Raw genomic sequence first — 22,925 nt, 5'->3', positions numbered from 1 at the left:
TTCTTCACAACAGTATCTCGGACCTGCCTGGTGTGTTCCTTGTTCTTCATGATGCTCTCTGCGCTTTTAACGGACCTCTGAGACTATCACAGTGCAGGTGCATTATAAAGGAGACTTGATTACACACAGGTGGATTGTATTTATCATCATTAGTCATTTAGGTCAACATTGGATCGTTCAGAGATCCTCACTGAACTTATGGAGAGAGTTTGCTGCACTGAAAGTAAAGGGGCTGAATAATTTTGCACGCCCAATTTTTCAGTTTTTGATTTGTTAAAAAAGTTTGAAATATCCAATAAATGTCGTTCCACTTCATGATTGTGTCCCACTTGTTGTTGATTCTTCACAAAAAAATACAGTTTTATATCTTTATGTTTGAAGCCTGAAATGTGGCAAAAGGTCGCAAAGTTCAAGGGGGCCGAATACTTTCGCAAGGCACTGTAAATATGGAGTTAGTCCCACCTTTGCTGCTATAATAGCCTCCACTCTTCTGGGAAGGCGTTCCACTAGAAGTTGGAACAAAAACAGCCCCAGAACATTATTCTTCCTCCAACAAACTTTACTGTTAGCACTATGCATTGAGGCAGGTAGCGTCCTCTTGGTATCCGCCAAACCCAGATTTGTCCGTTGGACTGTCAGATGGTGAAGCGTGATTCATCACTCCAGAGAACGCATTCCCACTGCTCCAGAGACCAATGGCGGCGAGCATTACACCACTCCAGCTGACGCTTGGCATTGCGCATGGTAATCTTTCGGCTTGTGTGCGCGGCTGCTTGGCCATGGAAACCCATTTCATGAAGCTCCCGATGAACCGTTATTCTGCAGATGTTGCTTCCAGAGGCAGTTTGGAACTCATTAGTGAGTGTTGCAACCGAAGACATAACATTTTTACACGCTACACACTTCCGCACTCGGTTTTCCCATTCTTTGAGCTTGTGTGGCCTACCACTTCACGGCTGAGCCGTTGTTGCTCCTAGATGTTTCCACTTCAAAATAACAGCACTTACAGTTGACCAGGGTAGCAATTTGATAAACTAACTTGATAAAAAGGTGACATCCTGAGAAAGTCACAGAGCTCTTCAGTAAGGCCTTTCTACTGCCAGTGTTTGTCTATGATTGTATGGCTGTGTGCTTGATTGTATACACCTGTCAGCAACGGGTGTGACTGAAATAGCTGAATCCACTAATTTGAAGGTTATGTACTGTATTTAAGTTTCCTCACTTATTTTATGGATAGGAGCAATTCTGATGACCCAAAGTGATAGTAAGGTATATGGAGCAAAAGCTGAGAGACCTCACACAGAGCACAGGTCACCTGAATCCATAATCATGCAGGCAAATGCTTGATGAATCATTATTCAGAAAAGCCAACCATCAACCCAGTCCCAGATCTGTGTAGAACATGAAGATGACAAAAGAGCCAGTGTTGCCGTTTCATCTCTGGTCCAACCATAACCTCCAACTACTACTTCACAAGACAAGTCGGCTTCTGATTATACTATAAAGGGGAAGAATTCCTTATGTAACAGTCTAAAGATTCAAGCCAGAACATCTCATCTCTGCAATTTGTGATTTCAGGTATCTGTCTTTACTCTCCCCTCTATCTCCCATCTCTCTCTATCCCTCAGACTGCCCATTGTTCAGGGGGGTACCTTTGCCTTTCTAGCTCCCTCCATGGCTATGCTGTCAATGCCAAAGTGGACATGCCCTGCCTGGACACAGAACGCTTCCCTGGTCAACACCACCTCTCCTGAGTACATAGATGTGTGGCAGAGCCGCATGCGAGAGGTGATTTGTTTTTAACTAGTCAAGTCAGTCAAGAAGAAATTCTTATTCACAATGACGGCCTACCAGGGAACAGTGGATTAACTGCCTTGTTCAGAATCACAGATTTTTGCCTTGTCAGCTTGGGGATTCGATCCAGCAACTTTTCGGTTATCTGCTGCCTTTTAGTAATGTGATTGTCATTTAGGAGATACTTTATATTTGTCAATGTAAAGAACGTTTTTTGATAACCCTTGATACACCAGTATCTAAACTCAGCAAAAAAAAGAAACGTCCCTTTTTCAGGACCCTGTCTTTCAAAGATAATTAGTAAAAATCCAAATAACTTTGCAGATCTTCATTGTAAAGGGTTTAAACATTGTTTCTCATGCTTGTTCAATGAACCATAAACAATGAATGAACATGCACCTCTGGAACGGTCGTTAACAGCTTACAGACGGTAGGCAATTAAGGTCACAAGTATGAAAACGTAAGACACTAAAGAGGCCTTTCTACTGACTCTGAAAAACACCAAAAGAAAGATGACCAGGGTCCCTGCTCATCTGCGTGAATGTGCCTTAGGCATGCTGCAAGGAGGCATGACGACTGCAGATGTGGCCAGGGCAATAAATTGCATTGCCCGTACTGTGAGATGCCTAAGACAGCGCTACAGGGAAACAGGACGGAGAGCTGATCATCCTCGCAGTGGCAGACCACATGTAACAACACCTGCACAGGAACGGTACATCCGAACATCACACCTGCGAGACAGATACAGGATGGCAACAACAATTGCCCGAGTTACACCAGGAACGCACAATCCCTCCATCAGTGCTCAGACTGTCCACAATAGGCTGAGAGAGGCTGGACTGAGGACTTGTAGGCCTGTTCTTCACCAGACATCACCAGGAAACAACGTTGCCTTTGGGCACAAACCCACCGTCGCTGGACCAGACCGGACTGGCAAAAAGTGCTCTTCAGTGACGAGTCACGGTTTTGTCTCACCGAGGCCTGTACTCTGGAGAAGGATCGATTTGGAGGTAGAGGGTCCATGTGTCACAGCATCATCGGACTGAGCTTGTTGTCATTGCAGGCAATCTCAACGCTGTACGTTAAATGGAAGACATCCTCCTCCCTCATGTGGTACCCTTCCTGCAGGCTCATCCTGACATGACCCTCCAGCATGACAATGCCACCAGCCATACTGCTCGTTCTGTGCGTGATTTCCTGCAAGACAGGAATTTTAGTGTTCTGCCATGGCCAGAGAAGAGCCCGGATCTCAATCCCATTGAGCAAGTCTGGGACCTGTTGGATCGGAGGGCCATTCCCCCCAGAAATGTTCGGGAACTTGCAGGTGCCTTGGTGGAAGAGTGGGGTAACTTCTCACAGCTAGAACTGGCAAATCTGGTGAGGAGGAGATGCACTGCAAAAATGAGGAGGAGATGCACTGCAGTACTTAATGCAGCTGGTGGCCACACCAGATACTGACTCTTACTTTTGATTTTGATCCCCTCTTTGTTCATGGACACATCATTAAATTTCTGTTAGTCACATGTCTGTGGAACTTGTTCAGTTTATGTCTCAGTTGTTGAATCTTATGTTCATATAAATATTTACACACACAAAATAAACGCAGTTGACAGTGAGGACGTTTCTTTTTTTGCTGAGTTTACATATTGTATACACATTAATGTGTTTCACATGAAATAGGATTAAATACTATTACTCGTGTTTATTGATGTGTGTTTGCTCATGTGGTGTGTTTGTATTCCTCTACAGCTGCAGGGCTCCATCATGGTGGGCTCTTTGTTCCAGGTGCTGGTGGGTTTCTCTGGCCTCATCGGTTTCTTCATGCGTTTTATTGGCCCCCTTACCATCGCACCCACCATCTCTCTGATTGGCCTGTCCCTGTATGACTCGGCTGGAATGAGCGCAGGGAACCACTGGGGCATCTCCACTATGTGTGTAAACTCCCCACAAGCCTGTAGTTATCAACTGTTGAACTGGGCCCATATCCACAGAGTCTCAGAGTAGAAGATTTGTCATAAGTGCTGAGAAGAGAGACATCTTACTCTTACTCTTATGGGTAAAAAGCTATGCATGAAGCCTCTTTAGTCATAAGAGTCCCACCTAGACGACAGGTATTTAGGAGACCTCATGAGCTGTCAGAACCAGTTAAAGAAAAATCCACTCTCAAATGATATATATATTTTTTCATTAGTCTACTGTTGCATGTAAGCAGTCAAGTTTTCAAGATAATGGACTTTCAAGAAGCAAAGTGTCACTTTCCACATCATCATGATGTGACACTTTACATTTTGGGACTGTATCAGCAGTGGACTAATGAAAACAATACCTAAAGAGTAGATTGAGAGCGGATTTTTTGTGGATACTAGAAAAATCTTACCCATTCTAAATGCACCACTGGATGGCTCATTCTGCTTTGTGAACAGAGTTTTTCTCTTTCCTACAGGACAACTGCTCTGATCATCCTGTTCTCCCAGTACCTCCGACACATCCCTGTACCATTCCCCACATACAACAAGACCAAGAAACTCCACACCTCCAGGATCTACATCTTCCAGCTTCTCCCTGTACGTCCATTGGAAAATAAAGGACTAGATTCTATCAGAACCGCACTAGCCGACATCTGCACAGTGGTTGTTTTGGAGGTGTCGGAGGTGGAAATGCGTTAGCTGTCAATCCACATGTGGCTCCCTGCTTGACATTGCTATTGGATGAAAAACTACACCCGACTTTATAGCCGACAAATCCCATGCAGCCATGTAAGAAGTTCATGAAGCTGCGCTACAAGTTCAACCACTCAAATGCGTGATGTTCTATTGTCTACACCGCAATTAGACTGATAGGCTATAAATCCTCCCCCATCCAAATTCACATGAAAACATGCACTAGCCTGTCATAAATTCGGATAATCGATAGAGCCTACTCTCTCTTTCACCGTTTTGAACTTCTAACGCCGTAGGGATAATAAGGAATGGAGTGGTTGGTGTCACACGAGCAGCCACTCACTGATTTGTCAGCTCATACTGCAGTTACACCTCCAACAACGCAAAACTATCCACTACGCTCAAGCTGATTGAATCGAGGCCAAAGACTCAAAGTTGTTCATTGTTCACTTATGGACCTTATATAGCCCAAAGTTTTCCCTGGTCAGTTCCTGTGGTCTGGAAACACTCCTGGTCCTGATAATGACTGGTGTAATATTTGCATGTACAGTACTGTGTGTGACTTCTTCCTCAGGTGCTCCTTGGCATCACACTGTCATGGCTGATCTGTTACATCTTCACCATCTCTAATGTCCTGCCCTCCGAGCCGGAGCAGTATGGCTACCTGGCTCGCACAGACCTGAAGGGGGATGTCATAAGCCAGGCCCCCTGGTTCAGATTCCCATATCCAGGTACGATGCACAGCTGCTCAGTGGGATCATATGCAATAACTCCATAACCTGATATTCAAGTTTTTCCTGGTACTTTCACATGGTCAGAAAAAACTCAGGGCTTATAACAATCCTAACCCAACCTTCAGTAGTTAGTGCTGTATGAGTAACTAATATGTATGGTTTATCGATTATGGAACGTGCCTTCCGAAATTATTCAGATCCCTTGACTTTTCCATATTTTGTTATGTTAGACTTATTCTAAAATGGATTTAAAAAAATCCTCAGCAATCTACACACAATACCCCATAATAAAATAGTTAAAATAAAAAACAGAAATACCTTATTTACATGAGACTCGAAATTGAGCTCAGGTGCATCCTGTTAACATTGATCATCCTTGAGATGTTTCTACAACTTGATTGGAGTCCACCTGTGGTAAATTGACTTGGAAAGGCACACTCCGGTCTATATGAGGTCCCACAGTTGACGGTGCATGTCAGAGCAAAAACCAAGCCATGAGGTCGAAGCAATTGTCTGTAGAGCTCATAGACAGGATTGTGTCGAGGCACAGATCTGGGGAAGGGTACCAAAAAATGTCTGTAGCATTGAAGGTCCCCAAGAACACAGTGGCCTCCATCACTCTTAAATTGAAGAAGTTTGGGAACAGCCAAAGCCCAGCCAAACTGAGCAATTGGAGGAGAAGGGCCTTGGTCAGGGAGGTGAACAAGAACCCGATGGTCACTCTGACAGAGCTCTAGAGTTCCTCTGTGGAGATGGTTGTCCTTCTGGAAGGTTCTCCCATCTCTGCAGCACTCCAAAAATCAGGCCTTTATGGTGGAGTGGCCAGACGGAAGCCACTCCTCAGTAAAAGGCACATGACAGCCCGCTTGGAGTTTGCCAAAAGGCACCTAAAGACTCTCAGACCATGAGAAACAAGATTCTCTGGTCTGATGAAACCAAGATTGAACTCTTTGGCCTGAATGCCAAGCGTAGGGACTGGGACTAATCAGGATCTAGGCAAAGATGAATGGAACAAAGTACGGAGGGATCCATTATGAAAACCTGCTCCAGAGCGCTCAGGACCTCAGACTGGGGTGAAGGTTCACCTTCCAACAGGACAACAACCTTAAGCACACAGCCAAGACAACACAGGAGTGGCTTCGAGACAAGTCTCTGAATGTCCTCTGAGTGGTCCAGCCAGAGCCCGGACTTGAACCCTATCTAACATCTCTGGAGAGACCTGAAAGTAGCTGTGCAGCAACCTGACAGGGCTTGAGAGGATCTGCAGAGAAGAATGGGAGAAAATCCCAAAATACAGGTGTGCCAATCTTATAGTGTCAAACCCAAGAAGACTTGAGGTGTCATCGCTGCCAAATGTGCTTCAACAAAGCACTGACTAAAGGGTCTGAATACTTATGTAAATGTGATTTAATTTATATTTTTTATAAATTAGCAAACATTTCTAAAAACCTGTTTTTGCTTTGTCATTATGGGGTATTGTGTGTAGATTGATGAGGAGAAAAAACTATTAAATCAATTTTAGAATAAGGCTGTAACCTAACAAAGTGGAAAAAGTATAGGGGTCTGAATACTTTCCGAAGACACTGTATATGAATAGAAATACAATACATTTGGGTATGTTAACTGGAACCCCTTATTCTGATTCCAATCTCAGGTCAGTGGGGTTTGCCAACTGTGAGCCTGGCGGGAGTGTTAGGGATCTTGGCTGGGGTGTTATCCTCCATGATAGAGTCGGTGGGGGACTACCACGCCTGTGCCAGACTATCAGGGGCCCCTCCACCCCCTAAGCATGCCATCAACAGGGGCATTGGCATTGAGGGGATTGGCTGTCTGCTGGCTGGGGCCTGGGGCACGGGCAACGGAACCACCTCCTATAGTGAGAATGTGGGTGCACTGGGCATCACCAAGGTGAGATGGGCTAGAGGCTATTTTTCATTATGACGATCTGCAATACAATTTTTAGCATATTATAGATAAATCAATGCTTTTTGGAATATGGAAGTTATACAAGCTATTGGCTGTTATACAGTCTCAACAGACATGGTTATTTCTTTCTCTCTCAGGTGGGCAGTCGCATGGTGATCGTTGCTGGTGGGGTATTGATGATCATCATGGGACTTTTCTGTAAAATTGGAGCAATTTTCACCACCATCCCCACACCTGTGATTGGAGGAATGTTCTTGGTCATGTTCGGGGTCATTTCTGCAGCTGGAGTTTCAAATCTGCAGGTAAACGCAGTTGTCTAGGTTTATTTACACGTTGAATAGTACAATGACCACTATAGAGACATTTTACATATGAAGGCTTTTTCAGTCATGTCTTACCTGTCATGGCTTACCTTTCAGTTAAATTGCCAGCAAAAATATAATAATCAGATTACTTTTATATTCAGAAAGGATGTTTGTAAAAAAAATGCATTGTTTTCTCAATGACATTCAATTCACCATCGAAGAAAGGCGGAAGTTTAAATTTGTTCCACCTGAGCGAGTCTGATCACAAGTCAGAGACCACTATTCTGACACACCAAATGAGTTTGATGGTTTGTATTTGTTTTCTTCTAATGCTGGTAAAGGTAATCCAAAAGTAACTCAAAGTAATCAGATTGCATTACTCAGGTTGGGTCATTCAAAAGTTACGTTAGAAATTACAATTTTGGACAAGTAACTTGTAACTAACAGATTACATTTAGAAAGTAATCTACCCAACTCTGCTTGTAGGGTTGCAAAATTCAGGTAGCTAATTTCAAAATAAGCAAGAAATCTGTGAATACGTTTTTGGTACAATGTTTTGAAAGTTATTAGAATTAAAACAACCCCAATGACTTTGTGGCGTTTCTCTGTCAACTCTTCTCTGCTTATCATTTGACAGTACGCAGACATGAACTCCTCCCGGAATGTGTTTATCTTTGGATTTTCCATGTTTTCCGGGCTTGTCATTCCAAACTGGATATTCAAGAACCCGGATGCCATAGCAACAGGTATCAGAGCAGATAACGCATGAAACACTATGACTAAGAAAATTCACAATTCCTTACAAATAAAGCTGGGTGGAAAAAGTTCAGCAGAAGAACAAAATAGAGGGCAAGTGGAGGTCATGTTGCTGAGATCTGAGATTCCTCTAGTATGTGACTTGGCCCAGTGTGATGAACTGTATTCTCTTGGTCAGGTGTGGTCGAGCTGGACCAACTGCTGCAGGTGCTTCTAACAACCAGCATGTTTATTGGAGGCTTCTTTGGGTTCTTCCTTGACAACACCATTCCAGGTAAGCTTCCACCCAGGAGGACCAGCCTGGTTTCATAGACTATATGAAAAATCCAGGACACTCAACGAATGGTTACTTAACGCAAAAATAAATGTATAGCAACCCAAAGGTTGCATGTTCGAATCTCATCATGGACAATATTAGCTAATTAGCAACTTTGCAACTACTTACTACTTTTTAGCTACCTTGCAACTACTCGAATCTCATCACGGACAACTTTAGCATTTTATGCAGATTTGAACTAATTGCAGTTAACCATGACAGCCTTTATAATAGAATGCCTGTGACCACACACATCTAAATAAAGCACTTGGGAATTTTTTTAATTTAACTAGACAAATCAGTTAATAACAAATTCTTATTTACAATGACGGCCTACACCGACCAACGCTGGACCAATTGTGCGTCACCCTATGGGCGTCTCAATCACAGCCGGTTGTGATACAGCCTGGATTTGGACCCAGGGTGTCTGTAGTGACAACTCTAGCACTGAGATACAGTGCCTTAGACCGCTGCGCCACTCAGGAGCTGTAGAAACAGAGTGAAACAGGCATTCTATTTTTTGCTCCATTACAGTGGCCACTATAGTAGGGAAAGGAAAGGGTCAGTTGTACAACTGAAAGCATTCAACTGAAATGTGTCTTCCGCATTTAACCCAACCCCTCTGAATCAGAGTAGACATAGATCAAGTGCCCAAGGCTACATGTGTGCAAAAATAACATTCACTGAGTGAAACATTTAATAATACCCCCTTACTCACACACAAGTGTTTACTGTCAAGTTCAACACAAAGCAATAACTTTGCGCTACACTGCACATTATTACATTGTACACCTTCTGCCTGTGGACATCTGTTCTACAACGTGCCCGCAGAGCATGATACCCTTTGTTGGCATAATTGAACTCTTTCAGGCAGAGAGTACACCTGGCATACCCCTTTTTATCCACTGTATTGCGAAAGGAGTGTGTGTGGTGTTCCTTTCACCTCTACAATGGCATCCAGCTTAAGCCAGGCCCAGCTCCAGCTACACTTAATTCTCTTAATTCTCTCATTCTGAAAATTAACCCCATACTGTAGAGGGAAAACATTAGTTCAAATATAGTAGTTAGTTCGTTAGCTAGTTAACTAGTTAACAGTTCACACAGATTGCCACGGTCCAGTAAGCAACTAACACGTTATAACTTAAGGAATGGCAAGGAGTCATATAACGTTACCAGTTAATGCTATAATGAAATGATTAGGTTACTAATGTTAGCTCATCTGATGTTGTAACGTTGTCTGACTTTATTAGCCAGCTAATTTTCACACCATAAACTCAATTATTTAATCAGTTCATTTGGCTAATATTGCTCAACATTTCTCTGGCTAGCTAACGGATAATTCGATCCAGCTAGCAAGATACTTAACAATGCTAACAATACTTGTTCCATCACACTTTCTCCCTCACTTCAAACTTCCCAAATGGCAGTTTTTCTGGTTACTTTTCTCATCAGATCTACACAAATCACGTAGGTCACCTATTTAGGATTCAAAATTGTGATTGACGCCGCAAGGTGACTAGTTTGTATCCCTGAACTACTTAGAATGTTAGCTAACCTAAACTTTATCCTAACCCTAACCCTAACCTTAACCACTAACCCTAATGTTAGCCACCTAGCTAGTGTTGGCATTAGCCACCTAGATAATTAATACATACAGTACCATACAAACGTAACATTTCACTCATTTGAGTATCCCAGATTTGACTAAATTACGTCTCCAGTATGGGAGGATGGGGAACACTGTATCTATCCAACCGTTTCACATAGAGTAAAATGCACTAGTCCTCTTTCATGTCTACAATATCATAGCCTGTTCTCAGTCTCTGTTATGGATGAGTTGAAGCATTATACTCTACTGCTTTGGGCAACACAGGCACCCTGCGGGAGCGGGGCATCATGGACTGGAACAAGATCCCCCTTGATGACTCCAGCAACACTTTGGAGAGCAGTGAGGTGTACAACCTTCCATTTGGAATTAGCTCTTGTCTCTCCTCCTTCTCCTGGGTTCGATATGTGCCGTTCCTCCCTCCAAATGCACCAAGCTCACAGGACGAGGCCAAGGTGGACTCTTTGGCGACCAAGCAGCAGCCTGTGAAGCCAGAGCCTATCAGATCAGTGGCCCTATGAACACTGTGTAGGACCAGACACGGGCTAAAACAACAACAATAAGAGAGGCAGCTCTCGTAATATGGTCCTCCCGTTCTGTTTTATTTTGTCTATTTTATACTCATATCTTGTAAAGATTTGATTATGCATTTTATAAATTAACTTTTGGCAATAATATTTGGCATTTGTGTGGTGTAAATACATTTTTGTTGTGATACATATTTTTTTTTTTTTACAGTAAAGTGTTGTAAAAATATATATATATTTTAATGGACTTGTATTTTACTCATAACACACTGTATAGGAACCATATAATCATTTTTAAAGATTTAAAAAATAATAATCTCCGTAAATATACAGATTTTTTCCAGAACTACATTTCCAAGTGTGTTCAGAGTAGCACTAGTAATAAACCTTTCCAAGAGTTTTAAATACTAACAAAAATCTAAACTGCAATATGATTAAAATGTATCTCAAACTGTAATTTGGATTCGGCGATACGATAGTATAAGGGTAGCCAATGAAATCATTCTTGACACTATCTATAATGATTAATGGAAAAGTTTTGAAAAATGGAGACCAATGGAGCCCTGGAAATGAAGACGACAATATGTATCAGTAGAGTATCAATCCACAACATAGAGCTATCATTTATCTGTGAGGTTTTTCCTCAGCTGTCACTGTCAGGTCCTGCTTGATGGCTCTGTACAAGCTGAGAAAGAACTCTGCCAGTGGTCAGCACAGTGCACTCAAAGTCCTCCGGGCGCACGTGGCCCATGTGATTGGAAAGATCAGAGGTCAGGAGACAGATATCCAAGGAAAAATGTCTCACCTCAAAGAGTACATTTACATCCTCTATAGCGTTCTGAAAGGTGGGGTTTCATCATTGACACCATCTCTCTCTTCACTCTAACAGCTGGTGGGTAAAGGGCTGAATGAGGGAGAGAGAGAGAGAATGTTAACTCTTTTCTCTCTAAGTCTTGCCAAAGGTTTCATCGTGTGATGTGCTGCAGAGCATGTGGCTTGAACCATATTTATTGCATATTAATATTTGTCTAGAAAAGGCTAACATATGTATGTCATACTCTATACATGATTTATAAACACAGTGTGTTATTCTCACAGGGGAAAGACAAAGAAATGGGTTGCTTTGTGTCACACTCCAATTCAAAGAGTTGCCAAATTGAATGTGGTTTCACCTCTAAACTAAAATATGTGAGGAACGTTTATCAGGACATGCCTAAGTACTGACAGAATTATAGAACTGTAGGCAACAAAACCATAAGGGGGAAACATATGGTTCTCACTATCACATCTAGAACAAACCCTTAAATCATTATGATGAATCAATTGCAATGTGTTATCTAAGGGACTTTTCATGGAAGCACAGTTGTATGGCCAGGGTCACTGTTTCTTGTCCACATTTTCACCCAGCTCGGGCACGTCTACTACTGTCAGGCACGCTGTTTGAGCCTCTCTGCTTTCATCCTCTACTGAAGTAGTCTCCCCTGACATACTGTTACCATTAAGTAGCGGCACAGTTCTAGAAATCTTTGGTAGCGAGCTGGTCAGCGTAAGGACGGAATCAGCTTCAGTGTCCTACTGCAAAGTGCCAGGAGATGGCATTCTTCTCAAACTAATGCCAGATGCCTCTCAGTCAATTCTAATACTGCCAGTCAAAAATGAACTAAGTTAACTGTTCTCCTTTAGGGTTTGTTTGAAAATGTACTTAGACCATCAATGCTACCTTCAAATGTCTACTAGAAGACAGTAGACAACGTAATATATAACCTTTCAAGTCAATTCCTTCAACTACAATTGCCACTGATCAACTGATGCTTCGCATGAATGCATAAAGCAATAGCACACATATAGAAGTACAGTACAGTGAGTATATTTTCAAGATGAGCAAATATGATTCTCCATGAAAAATCACATATAGTTGACTGTTTCTGGAGTAATATACCTAAACCAATTAAGAACAGCATACTGTAACTTAAAGTAAACCAATGTAACTCATAATTATCCTATAGTGATGCTTCATGGTGGGCTGAAAACTGCATGTCAGCACATCTTATCATAGCTACAGTACACAGTAGGCACTTCCCAATCTGGCTCCAGAGAGATCATCATCTCTTCAGATGCCATCTGTCGTCATTACAGTGCTCTATGCTTAGGATAAATTCAGTTGGTGGTGAAACCCTCCTCCCCCTCCTGCCTCCACCACCCCTTTTAAAACCCTACCAACTCCCATCACTGAATTTTTGGACTGAACAAATGTCCCCTTATGCACTCACACTTCACCAAGCATGACCATCAAACCCATTGTCCATCTGTTCTTCATAGACAGCAGAATGATCACTGTAATTAGCCGCATGAAGCAGTAAAGAAAATCCCCACAGTCTCCGGTAGAATCGTGACTTTCTAGGACAAGCCATATTTGCTGTATCAAATCTGCACCGAAAATAGCACTGTGGAAATATGCTGGATCCGGCGCTGACTGAGCAAAATGACTCTGACAAATGACTTGTTTTTTCCATAATGGTTTTACTCGCTACAATACTAAATCCCCTGCAGACTGAACAACAACATTTCTGTATTAAACCTAGGAGAATACATGTGCCCAAAACAATATTCCATTGTGGCCAGATTTGTCAAATATGTACAATACTCAGTTCAGATTACTCCAATAATGACTTTCCTCCATATCTACTGAGGGAAATGCAAAATATTTGGTGTGGATGGATGATAATGTTGTATGTTGTTTCTATCATTCTAGGTTATGAAGATTACTTCATCTCACACAGAGCCCCCCTTAGCCTCTGTACAAGCATTTCCGTCGAAGGGAACATATTTTACACAAAGTTTCTCAGAGGTTAAACCGTTATGAGATACCAAATATTTGTGACTTGTGAACAATATTATATTGATTTAGTCTTCATTTATATGGTTCCCATCCACACGTGTACTGCAAATAATTTCCTTTCCTTTGTATTTCATTTAAAACAGGAGACTTCAAAGGGGGAATTTTGGGGAAATTCTGAGAGCTACACTTAATTGTCTCCCCTTTCCACTGTGAAGCTCTCCAAAACATTTAAATCCAAAGACACACAGACAACCCCTAATAAAGTTTGCTCAACATCCTGGTCTGATCCTCACACAGTTCTCCTCCTCCTCCTCTGTTTCTGCTGCAGTGCCAGAGGTTCCATGAGGTTCCAGCCTCTCTCACCCCCTCTCAGCACACAGGACACCAGGGCCCGTATTCATAAAGGACCTCTGAGTAGGAATACTGATCTAGGATCAGAACCCCCCCCCCCCCCCCCCACACACACACACACACCTGTGCATTTATTGTAATCCTAGATCAGCACTCCTATTCTGAGAAACTTTATGGATATGTGTCCAGACCTCCAGCCAGCCAGACCTTCTGTCCTTTACTAAGTAAGGTCCAAGGTCTCTTCCTCCTACTCGTCTCTTCTTGGATCCTCCTCTGCTCTGTCCCAGCTTTCACACCTTCCTCTCATCCACCTGGGCCTGAATTCTGTTGTCTTGCTTCCTGAGAGTGAGATTAAGGGAAAAATAAGAGCGATAGATAGAAAGAGAGAGATGCAGAGAGGGACATTACACCATACCCAAGTTGACAGGCAAGAAAAAAATAAAAACAGTGTCATTTGTTTTCCTTTACCTCTTCAATGTCAGAGCTGCCCGGGCATGTTTAAATGTATGGCCCGTTCAAATCTATCACTTCAACTTAGTCCTGAACTCATCCTTTTCCTAGTTAAGGTTATTAACAACTAAAGCCTGTGAGACTGTTCTTGAAGCACTATTATAGGCTGTGATGCCTCAGTCCAAGGCCATTACATTGAATACGACTACATCTCCTGCTGGGATCTGGGACTTGGGCCTGTTTCCTGGCACACTGGCCAAGGAGGAAATCCCTTTTTTAATGGCCAAACAGAGCATTATCACATAGAACCTGGGTGATATGGCCAGGCCAGCTGTTATGCACACACGCATGTAAGCGCACACATACACATGCACACTAACGCAATGCCAGTTATTTGACAAAGAGTGATTTGCATAGATGCAATATTGTCAGTAATCAATATTCTAAAAGGTTGTCACTAAAATTACATTTAAATGGTTCTGCCTTTCTGTAATTTACTTCACATGACTTTTGAGATCTCACTCTCTCTCTCAGTGGCGGCCCCACATTTTTTTGGGGTGGGGGGCTTTCCTGCTTTGCATGTTATTTTGACATTAATATGTGTCACATATCAGTTTGAAAACAATGTAAAAATATATATATTTATATCATTGAGTTAATAAAGCCGCATACAAACATTGTCTCTTTTACGTTTTCTTGAGTAAGGCAGTTTCAAAATGCAGATGTTTCAGCCTAGCTCGGTTCTTTCTGTGGTGGGGCAAGCCAGCAGAAAATACGAAGCGTTGCGTCGTGATTGGCTCAGTGTTCTGTCACTCATTGGGACACTACGTCACCGCTAAGTTTAAGGGTATAGCTAGAAAATTCAAGCCCCTTGGGTGCTGCCATAGAGTTACATTAGAAGTGCCCATCAAAGAAGGCTCAAAGTTATTGGCCGCAGATAACATGATGTCAAATCACATTATTTTTTTTATTTGACCTTTTATTTATCTGGGCAAGTCAGTTAAGAACAAATAATTGTTTTCAATGACGGCCTAGGAACAGTGGGTTAACTGCCTGATTATATCTACAGTAGCTTTGATTGGACTGACTTTCAAAAATCTTAGCTAGCAGTCATCGTCATGAATCAAGTTGACAATCTACTGGTAAATCCTTTTTAATCCTTGCCATATGCAGATAAATAATAAAGAAAAAATATAGATAAAACGTATAGGTGCCCACGAAGGACCGCAGCACCACCTTCCTTTTCAAGTGAGCACAGCACAACAAGGGTGAGTCCAAAAATGTATTGTATGCTGCTGCATAAATTATGTAATATGCCAGGGAGGTATGTATACTGGAGCTAAGAAAGTAATACTAAGTGTATGTTGTCATGACATTGCCCTCTTTGGGTATAGCAAGCCCCATCCCCCTCTCCCTGCCTCTCCCTAACTCCTACAACTAGGCTGCTGTGGTCAGAGAGGTCATAAATTCCTCGAAGAGATTATCTCCTCATGGCCACAGAGTATAGAGACAGAGTGAATTTTCATAGAAAACAAAGGAATTTCTTCCACCTCACAGAACTTGAGGTCCGAACAACATTTATGTTCCGGAGAAGGTATAAAAGATTGGTGAAGAATCGTTTGTTACAACTTAGGGAAGCTCATGGGAGACGGTGCGGCCACATTACCATAACGCTGTTTATATAATAGCCTCGGATATGAGGTTTACATCTAATTGTTGTATAAGATGAATGGGTGAGGATGATACTGTTCATAAAATTGTGTAATGTGATTTTGTACTGTTTAATAAAGGAAACTCCAATTCCATTTTGAGTAGAACTAAATCAGATGACCGCCCATGAGCCCAGTTATGGTCAGGCATCCTGGGACAACCCCTTTTCTGAAATTCCGAATAAAACCCCAACTTTGAGAAGTTCTCACCAGACCATGTTTTTCTCCATTAGGAGGGGGCAAAGGTTGCAGACCATTCCTGAATCTTTTAACCATACCACGTGGTTAAACTCTTAGACTATTGATACTGACAGATAAGAACAAGTCTTTGATATTAATTACTAGTCTGCAGCTAGGAATTCGGGTATCATTGAAAGTGAAGAACGATAACTGCTGAAACATCCATGCTACAACAACACGAATGAATGTCGCTCTGAACTATCCCCTCTAACAACGACAGAGAGAGAGAGAGAGAGGACGAAAACTCTCCAACAGAAGCTAACTTTTCAATAGCGATCACGTGGACACACTGAGCGTAAATATATATATTGATTGCAATTGTTCCCGAATGAGTGAGCGTTCATGTGCAAAGGATTAGCATTTCAATTGTTATAATTATCAACTCTGTAGTGACTTCTCAGTCGACCCCCACTTCCCTTTTGACTAACAAGCCGCCATGCCAGTTTAACCCAGTAGGGCACATTCCCTTATCATTTATTGTAAACATATTTACTTTGTTTGATTGTGTGTGCACTTCTGTGATTGTTTAGTTAGTTAATAAATAAATGATTTAAGACAATTGATGTATGGATGACTCATAGTGAAGACTGGGTTCATGCACATAACCAACAATTTACGACGTTTGGAATGAGACTAACGTGAGGTAAAGTAAATAATTCATTAATCAGAAGACTATTGATCAGATATGAAAATATCTGAAAGGTTATATTAGGAAATTATAATTTTGTAATCTGAATATTTTCCTTGGTGCCCTAGTTAATTACAGTTATATCATGTAATATCATGTAATTACAGTGACATGATTAATCACTTTGATTAAAAACTATAAGTCTTCAGTTTAACCTCTTGAAGGTAGGGGGCACTATTTTTATGTTTGGAAAAATAACGTTCCCATAGTAAACGGCATATTTCTCAGGACCAGATGCTAGAATAAGCATATAATTGATAGATTAGGATAGAAAACACTTTAAAGTTTCCAAAACTGTCAAAATATTGTCTGTGAGTATAACAGAACTGTTATTGCAGGCGAAAACCTAAGGAAAATCCAACCAGGATGTGCCTAAGAGAAACGAATCTCCCTGCTCCATTGCATGCCTTCCCTCCATTTAAAGGGATATCAACCAGATTCCTTTCCCTATGGCTTACACATGGTGTGAACAGTCTTAAGACATAGTTTCAGGCTTTTATTCTGAAAAATGAGCGAGAACGATCACATCGCGTCAGTTGATGGCTGGGTGCCAGCAGAGTTTTGCATGCAGTACAGCTTGGAGCAGACATTTTCTCTCTCCTATTGAAAAAGCTACGGTCCGGTTGAAATATTATCGATTATTTATTGAAAACAACCTGAGGATTGATTATAAAAAACTTTGACATGTTTCTACGAACTTTACGGATACTATTTGGAATTTTTGTCTGCCTGTCATGACCTGCACGAGCCTGTCGATTTCTGAACAAAATTCGCCAACCAAATGAAGGTTTTTGGATATAAAAATAATCTTTATCGAACAAAAGGAACATTTATTGTGTAACTGGGAGTCTCATGAGTGCAAACATCCGGAGATCATCAAAGGTAAGCGATTCATTTTATTGCTTTTCTGACTTTCGTTACCAATCTACTTTGCTGCTAGCTGTTTGTAATGTTTTGTCTGCTGAGAGAGATGTCCTAACATAAACGCTTGGATAGCTTTTGCTGTAAAGCTTTTTTGAAATCTGACATGCCAGGTGGATTAACAACAAGCTAAGCTGTGTTTTGCTATATTACACTTGTGATTTCATGAAAATGTAATATTTTTGTAATTTATGAATTTGGCGCTCTGCAATTCAGTGGATGTTGACAAAAATGATCCCGCTAACGGGATGGGTGCACCAAGAAGTTAAGGAAGTCAGCTATATCAGCTATGTTTTTTTAAAAGGCAGTAAATGAAGCTGAATTAACTGTTTCGCTGCCAGACAAGGCTCAGCTGATAGCCAGGTGTAGCAGTGGTAAGGTGTTCGGACTGCTGTTGGGACTCTGCTGTTGGGACAGCTTTATGTAGGCCCTAACAGTTTGTGGGCACCGTTTGTCACTGTCCAATTAATGTAGTGGCTTTGCTGGCACGCATCCCACAATTATTTATTTTTTTAACCCACCAACATTTACAAGCTAAAATAGCCACTGCTCTGTCTCTCTCTGACAGGTGTTCTCTGACATCTGGTCCCCAGTGGACCAGTCTTATCATATCTGTCTCCGTCTGATGATCCGCTCAGTCTTTGTAGTCCCAAATCCTACACCAGTACACAGACACAGGACCCCAAATGTCAAATGATTTCAAGCTCTAAAATTGGGAAATACATGTGAAATGATTGTTTTCACAGCTGTGCACTTGGCGCCAACGCTTTAGGCTGGAGTAAATGGTATGTGTCAGGCAAACACAGTCCAAGAGAGGGATAGACTTTATGAGGAGGCCGTTAGTAGGGATGGATGGTGTGTTGGGCAGGTTGAGTTGGTGAGGGGCCGAGATGAGAGGGTAGGTTAGGAGGAGATTGATATGGATGCTTGCACTGTCATCGATTTGTGGCCTCGTAGACGTCTGAGTTGTTTATATCGTAGACGTCTGAGTCATTTATATCAAATAAAGCATCAGTAATGAAATCTTAGTCCCGGTGCTAAATGCTAGGATTTCTTTGAGGCTCTAATGCAGTTTGAGTAATGATGTTAGTGCTGGTTCCAAGACTAATGTCCCCATACGAGGAGAGGAATTCCCTATGTGGAACCCAGGGGTTGTGAGAAGTATCTCATGCAAAACCTCAAAGCGCGTATTGTTTGAGACTCAGCATGGATGAAGAAATGAAATATGCTTGTTTCTCTTGTCATGTCCTCTGATCTCCACTATCGCTGTAGTGTTGTAATCTCTTTCTGCCATTCAGAGAAACAAAGACATCTAGCAGGTCAACACAGTCCCGCCACCAGCTTAGGTTGAGGGCTTTGTGTTACATTATGCAAAATAAGCCTAGACAAAATATGCAACATGCCGTAAATCCAGACATTCATATATTCTGAAATTCACCATTACAAGAGCCACTTGTTACACAGCACTCAACATAACGTATAATACTATGTCCTGCATAAATATAGAGTGATTATACTGTAGCCTGATTTATGAAATAGCACATGGCATCTGTTGTTATTCCCACAAAGGCATGGAAACAAAACACTCAAGTTTGAGTGAGAGCATGATAAAGTCGAGTGAGTGTGCTACACCTTTCGAACAAGAAAGTGAATGAAAAAAGCTTCAAGTTCAAAGACTATTATATTATAGACTTAGGCAATGGATACTTGTGGCAACACTGGCTGACTAAATGCTGACAAACTGATTAGGTAACAGTCAACTCACGCCATGGCTCAAGAGTTTTCGGGAAGGAGACTTGTATCATATCGAGGATCATTCTGAAGTCACATGCAATAGTGGTTCAATCAAAACAACTTTTCTGTGGTTTGGGAATCTTGAGCTACTCACTGCCCTGTGGTCTGGTCTCACCACGGACTCCCTGACTGACTCACTGCTTCACAGACATTAGGAGATGATTGTTAGAAGGTAGGTCCCTCCCTTTGCAGTGAACTTCAATAGACCCCTTCAAAACAAGCATCCATAGTATTCCATGGTTAAAGAGGGTCAATTAGCTGTCGTTATTTAGCTTTTGCAGGTTATAAGATCTATTTCAATGTGAACTAACAAGTCAACATACCCTGTCTATTATCAGCAGACTGTAATTACTTCACCAAATAACGTTTTATAATTGAACTTTTAAATGGGAAATCAATAGATTTTAGTGAATATGCCGACATTAAAAGGACACAACATTTTTGTGGCCGAAGACCGTCAGACTGTAATATGAGTCTTGCTTGGCTAAGGTGAAAAACAAGGAAATGAGCAATAGGATGTGCTTAAATATAGGTTTCTGACTGTCCTTCTATTCCAGTTACACTGTGTTGACTGTCTGAGGTTTACTGGAAAATGTGGGTCAAGGTGCATTCTGCCCTGCTGACTCAATGGGAAAGGCATCAAACGCATCAAGGGCATCACACAAGCTCCAATGTGTAGCTTACCCACCAAACAGTGGGTAAATGATCTACGGGCATTACCAAGCATTCTGTATTCATCTCTCTGCTGCCACTTAACCACATCAAGACATCAATGCTTTTACAGTGAAATGCAATGTAATCCAAATGATTCTAAAAAGGAACATGTTAGTCTCATATACCCTTGGCTGGCTATGCAGTGATTCAATACATTGTTTAGCTAAATCGATTAACATTCTGTGGTGAACCGAACATTTCCTTTTCAAGTTATTTACACAAACATTAGCAGCTCAGAGAGCGTGTGGTATTGAAAGGTGATCTGGGAGGCCAGCTGTATGGTCTCCAGGGCTGGCGTCCTTCTCTCCCGGCCTGTTGGGGATGAGTAGTGTGGATATGCATTACAGAGAACACTCTGGACAATCATTTATCTCATAAATCTACGTGAGCATTAATACCAGCCACACTGCTGAAGTTCACCGGCTCAGCCTTTCTGAGGGGAAACTTTCACTGTGTTTTCTTTTCTTCACTCTCACTTTTATTTGTGTTTGGACTCTTTATGTGAGCATTCAAAGGCCCAGGAGATGTTTCCTCCCTGTTTGATTAATGAGGATGGTCGAATCAGCCAAAGCAAACACGCAAATCAGTTCATTAGTCACAGAGGGATCTGTGTGTGTGTGTGTGTGTGTGTGTGTGTGTGTGTGTGTGTGTGTGTGTGTGTGTGTGTGTGTGTGTATACAGTATGACTGAACACGTGTAAAGTGGATTAGGTGTGTGTCAGCGTGTTGGCATGTACACTACATGTATAACTTCTATGTATATTTACTTTAGGTGCCACAAATTCAGCCATTAAAAACCTGTTATAAGGAACGGCTTTGCAATACTAGTGTCAGATCAGACCATAATCCAAACCAGACCTCATCCTGTTTTATGAGCGTGACATTAAACTTTGACACATTTACAGAACCAACAAGGACTTTTCCATTGTGTGTGTAAACAACCCCCATCACTCTAGCAGAAACAATAGCATAACCACGTGACAGAGATCTGGGCCGATGTGGTTGCCCATGTTACAGGTCTGTGTTGTGAAGAAGATGCTTTATGGAAAAATAAATGCTTTGTAATTCATGGTTTGTCAATGAGAATTTTTTACAGAAGTTGGAAATGGGTGTGTGAATACAGTTTAAGCAGTACAACTAGGGACCATTTAGAGCTGTGTGGATTTACATTGCACCCATTGAGCCTGATTAGGGTAGTATTTGTAGCTTGTCCTCCAGGTCACAGCATCAGAGGACATTTTTACAAACACCTCTGAAAATCCACAGCAGTCTAAAACAGACCCCAGCTGGATTGGTTTATAGAGTTAACCAGAGGAGGGGCATGAGTTGGCAGGCAGTTAGCAGTATACATCATTCAGGGAAACATATTCTTTATAAAACATTATTACAATGCCTTGGAAATCTAATTCCCAGTAGCGAGGCCATTTCTTTTTCTAAACAGTTTCAGACTAATTGTTTGCAAGAGGTGAGATGCATATTATCAAAGATGGAAATATTATTGGATTCCAAGTTCCAAGTTAAATAGATTGTACACATATTTCACTCACTCCATCCTCCCAGTGTGGTCATTAACATCTATACATTTCCAGAACACACTGGCTATGTCACCAACTGTATATCATTGGCCAGTATCTTGGAAGCTGGCAATCTAAATACGAGGTTACAAATCAGGCAACATCAATGTCATTCAGTATGACAATGCATGTTTGTTTTCTTTGTTGGAAAAATACATTATTCTGTGGTGGGGATTTCAGTGGATTTGTCATCCCAGACGTCTAACATCAAGAGGATCGTTCTGCTTGACATTTTGCTTGCAATAGATTTTTCTTACAACCACTATACCAAGAAGATAAAACAGCCATTGTGAAACATTTGAAATTGGTTTGTGTTGGCTGCATGAAGCTCCAAATGATGACCAATGAGATGCTTTGCAAATCCAGTACAATTTTAGAAGTTTGTACCATTATTTTCCTCATAACCATAGCCACATGTTTAATAACACTTTCAACTTGCTCTTCTTTTCTCTTTGGAATATCTAAGAAAAGCCAATAGTGGTTTAGCTGTAAAGCAAAATGTTACACTCCTGTCTTTGTACATTTCCAAGAAACATTGGGGGTTAGAGGATTTGGGCTTGTCTTGACATTGATACGATAGCAAAAATGATTGCAACTGTTTGAATATTAAAAGTGTGTATTGTATGTTGTAACCACCAAACAATATGGGCTAGGATAATATTACTGTTCCATTTGACACCGTTTGAGACCAACTAGAATAACAGTTGTAAAAACGTAATGTCAGTTTGCTTGTAACCTCGGCACCTAGAACCAAGTCCTTCATGAGAGATTAGTTTGAGTGGATCTTTTTACTACTATGCCAAACAGTACGTATCTCATACCAAGTTTTTTTTTAAATTGCTATTTTTATCAATCTTTAGCTTACAGATATTAGGTTACCCTTACAGTTAAAGTCAATCTGTTTCCCATCTAAAGTGCTGTGAGGCTTCCTCCACGGAAGGTGATGTTGAAAGTCATCCTCTAAGAACATGTCGTGCTATCGTCCTCCCTGAGCAGGAAAGAGAGGCGTCGCTGAGAGCGCA

At 41.5% G+C, this 22,925-nt stretch overlaps 1 protein-coding gene and 1 long non-coding RNA gene across 3 annotated transcripts in view; one reads left to right on the top strand and one right to left on the bottom strand.

Moving 5' to 3' along the window:
* slc23a4 (solute carrier family 23 member 4) overlaps nucleotides 1–10,865 on the top strand; it is a 26,156-nt gene extending 15,291 nt beyond the window's left edge. For both annotated transcript variants that reach the window (XM_090231780.1, XM_090231790.1), the window contains exons 5-13: nucleotides 1,629–1,788; nucleotides 3,544–3,725; nucleotides 4,238–4,358; nucleotides 5,029–5,185; nucleotides 6,843–7,096; nucleotides 7,252–7,416; nucleotides 8,057–8,165; nucleotides 8,354–8,449; nucleotides 10,365–10,865. In XM_090231780.1, the coding sequence (XP_090087906.1) occupies nucleotides 1,629–1,788; nucleotides 3,544–3,725; nucleotides 4,238–4,358; nucleotides 5,029–5,185; nucleotides 6,843–7,096; nucleotides 7,252–7,416; nucleotides 8,057–8,165; nucleotides 8,354–8,449; nucleotides 10,365–10,618 (1,498 nt within the window). In that variant the 3' untranslated portion in view covers nucleotides 10,619–10,865. The remainder of the gene's footprint in view (nucleotides 1–1,628; nucleotides 1,789–3,543; nucleotides 3,726–4,237; nucleotides 4,359–5,028; nucleotides 5,186–6,842; nucleotides 7,097–7,251; nucleotides 7,417–8,056; nucleotides 8,166–8,353; nucleotides 8,450–10,364) is intronic.
* On the bottom strand, nucleotides 10,445–22,925 carry LOC149985514 (uncharacterized). The gene is made up of 4 exons (XR_016495205.1): nucleotides 22,789–22,925; nucleotides 13,938–14,153; nucleotides 11,430–11,528; nucleotides 10,445–10,580 (listed from the first exon to the last, which is right to left on the bottom strand). It is a non-coding gene; the product is annotated as an uncharacterized LOC149985514 (long non-coding RNA).

Source organism: Oncorhynchus mykiss, chromosome 1, assembly GCF_057628025.1.
Source record: "Oncorhynchus mykiss isolate SJ-2025 chromosome 1, ASM5762802v1, whole genome shotgun sequence".
NCBI lineage: Eukaryota > Metazoa > Chordata > Actinopteri > Salmoniformes > Salmonidae > Oncorhynchus > Oncorhynchus mykiss.
This window is presented reverse-complemented; position numbering and strand designations above follow the sequence as displayed.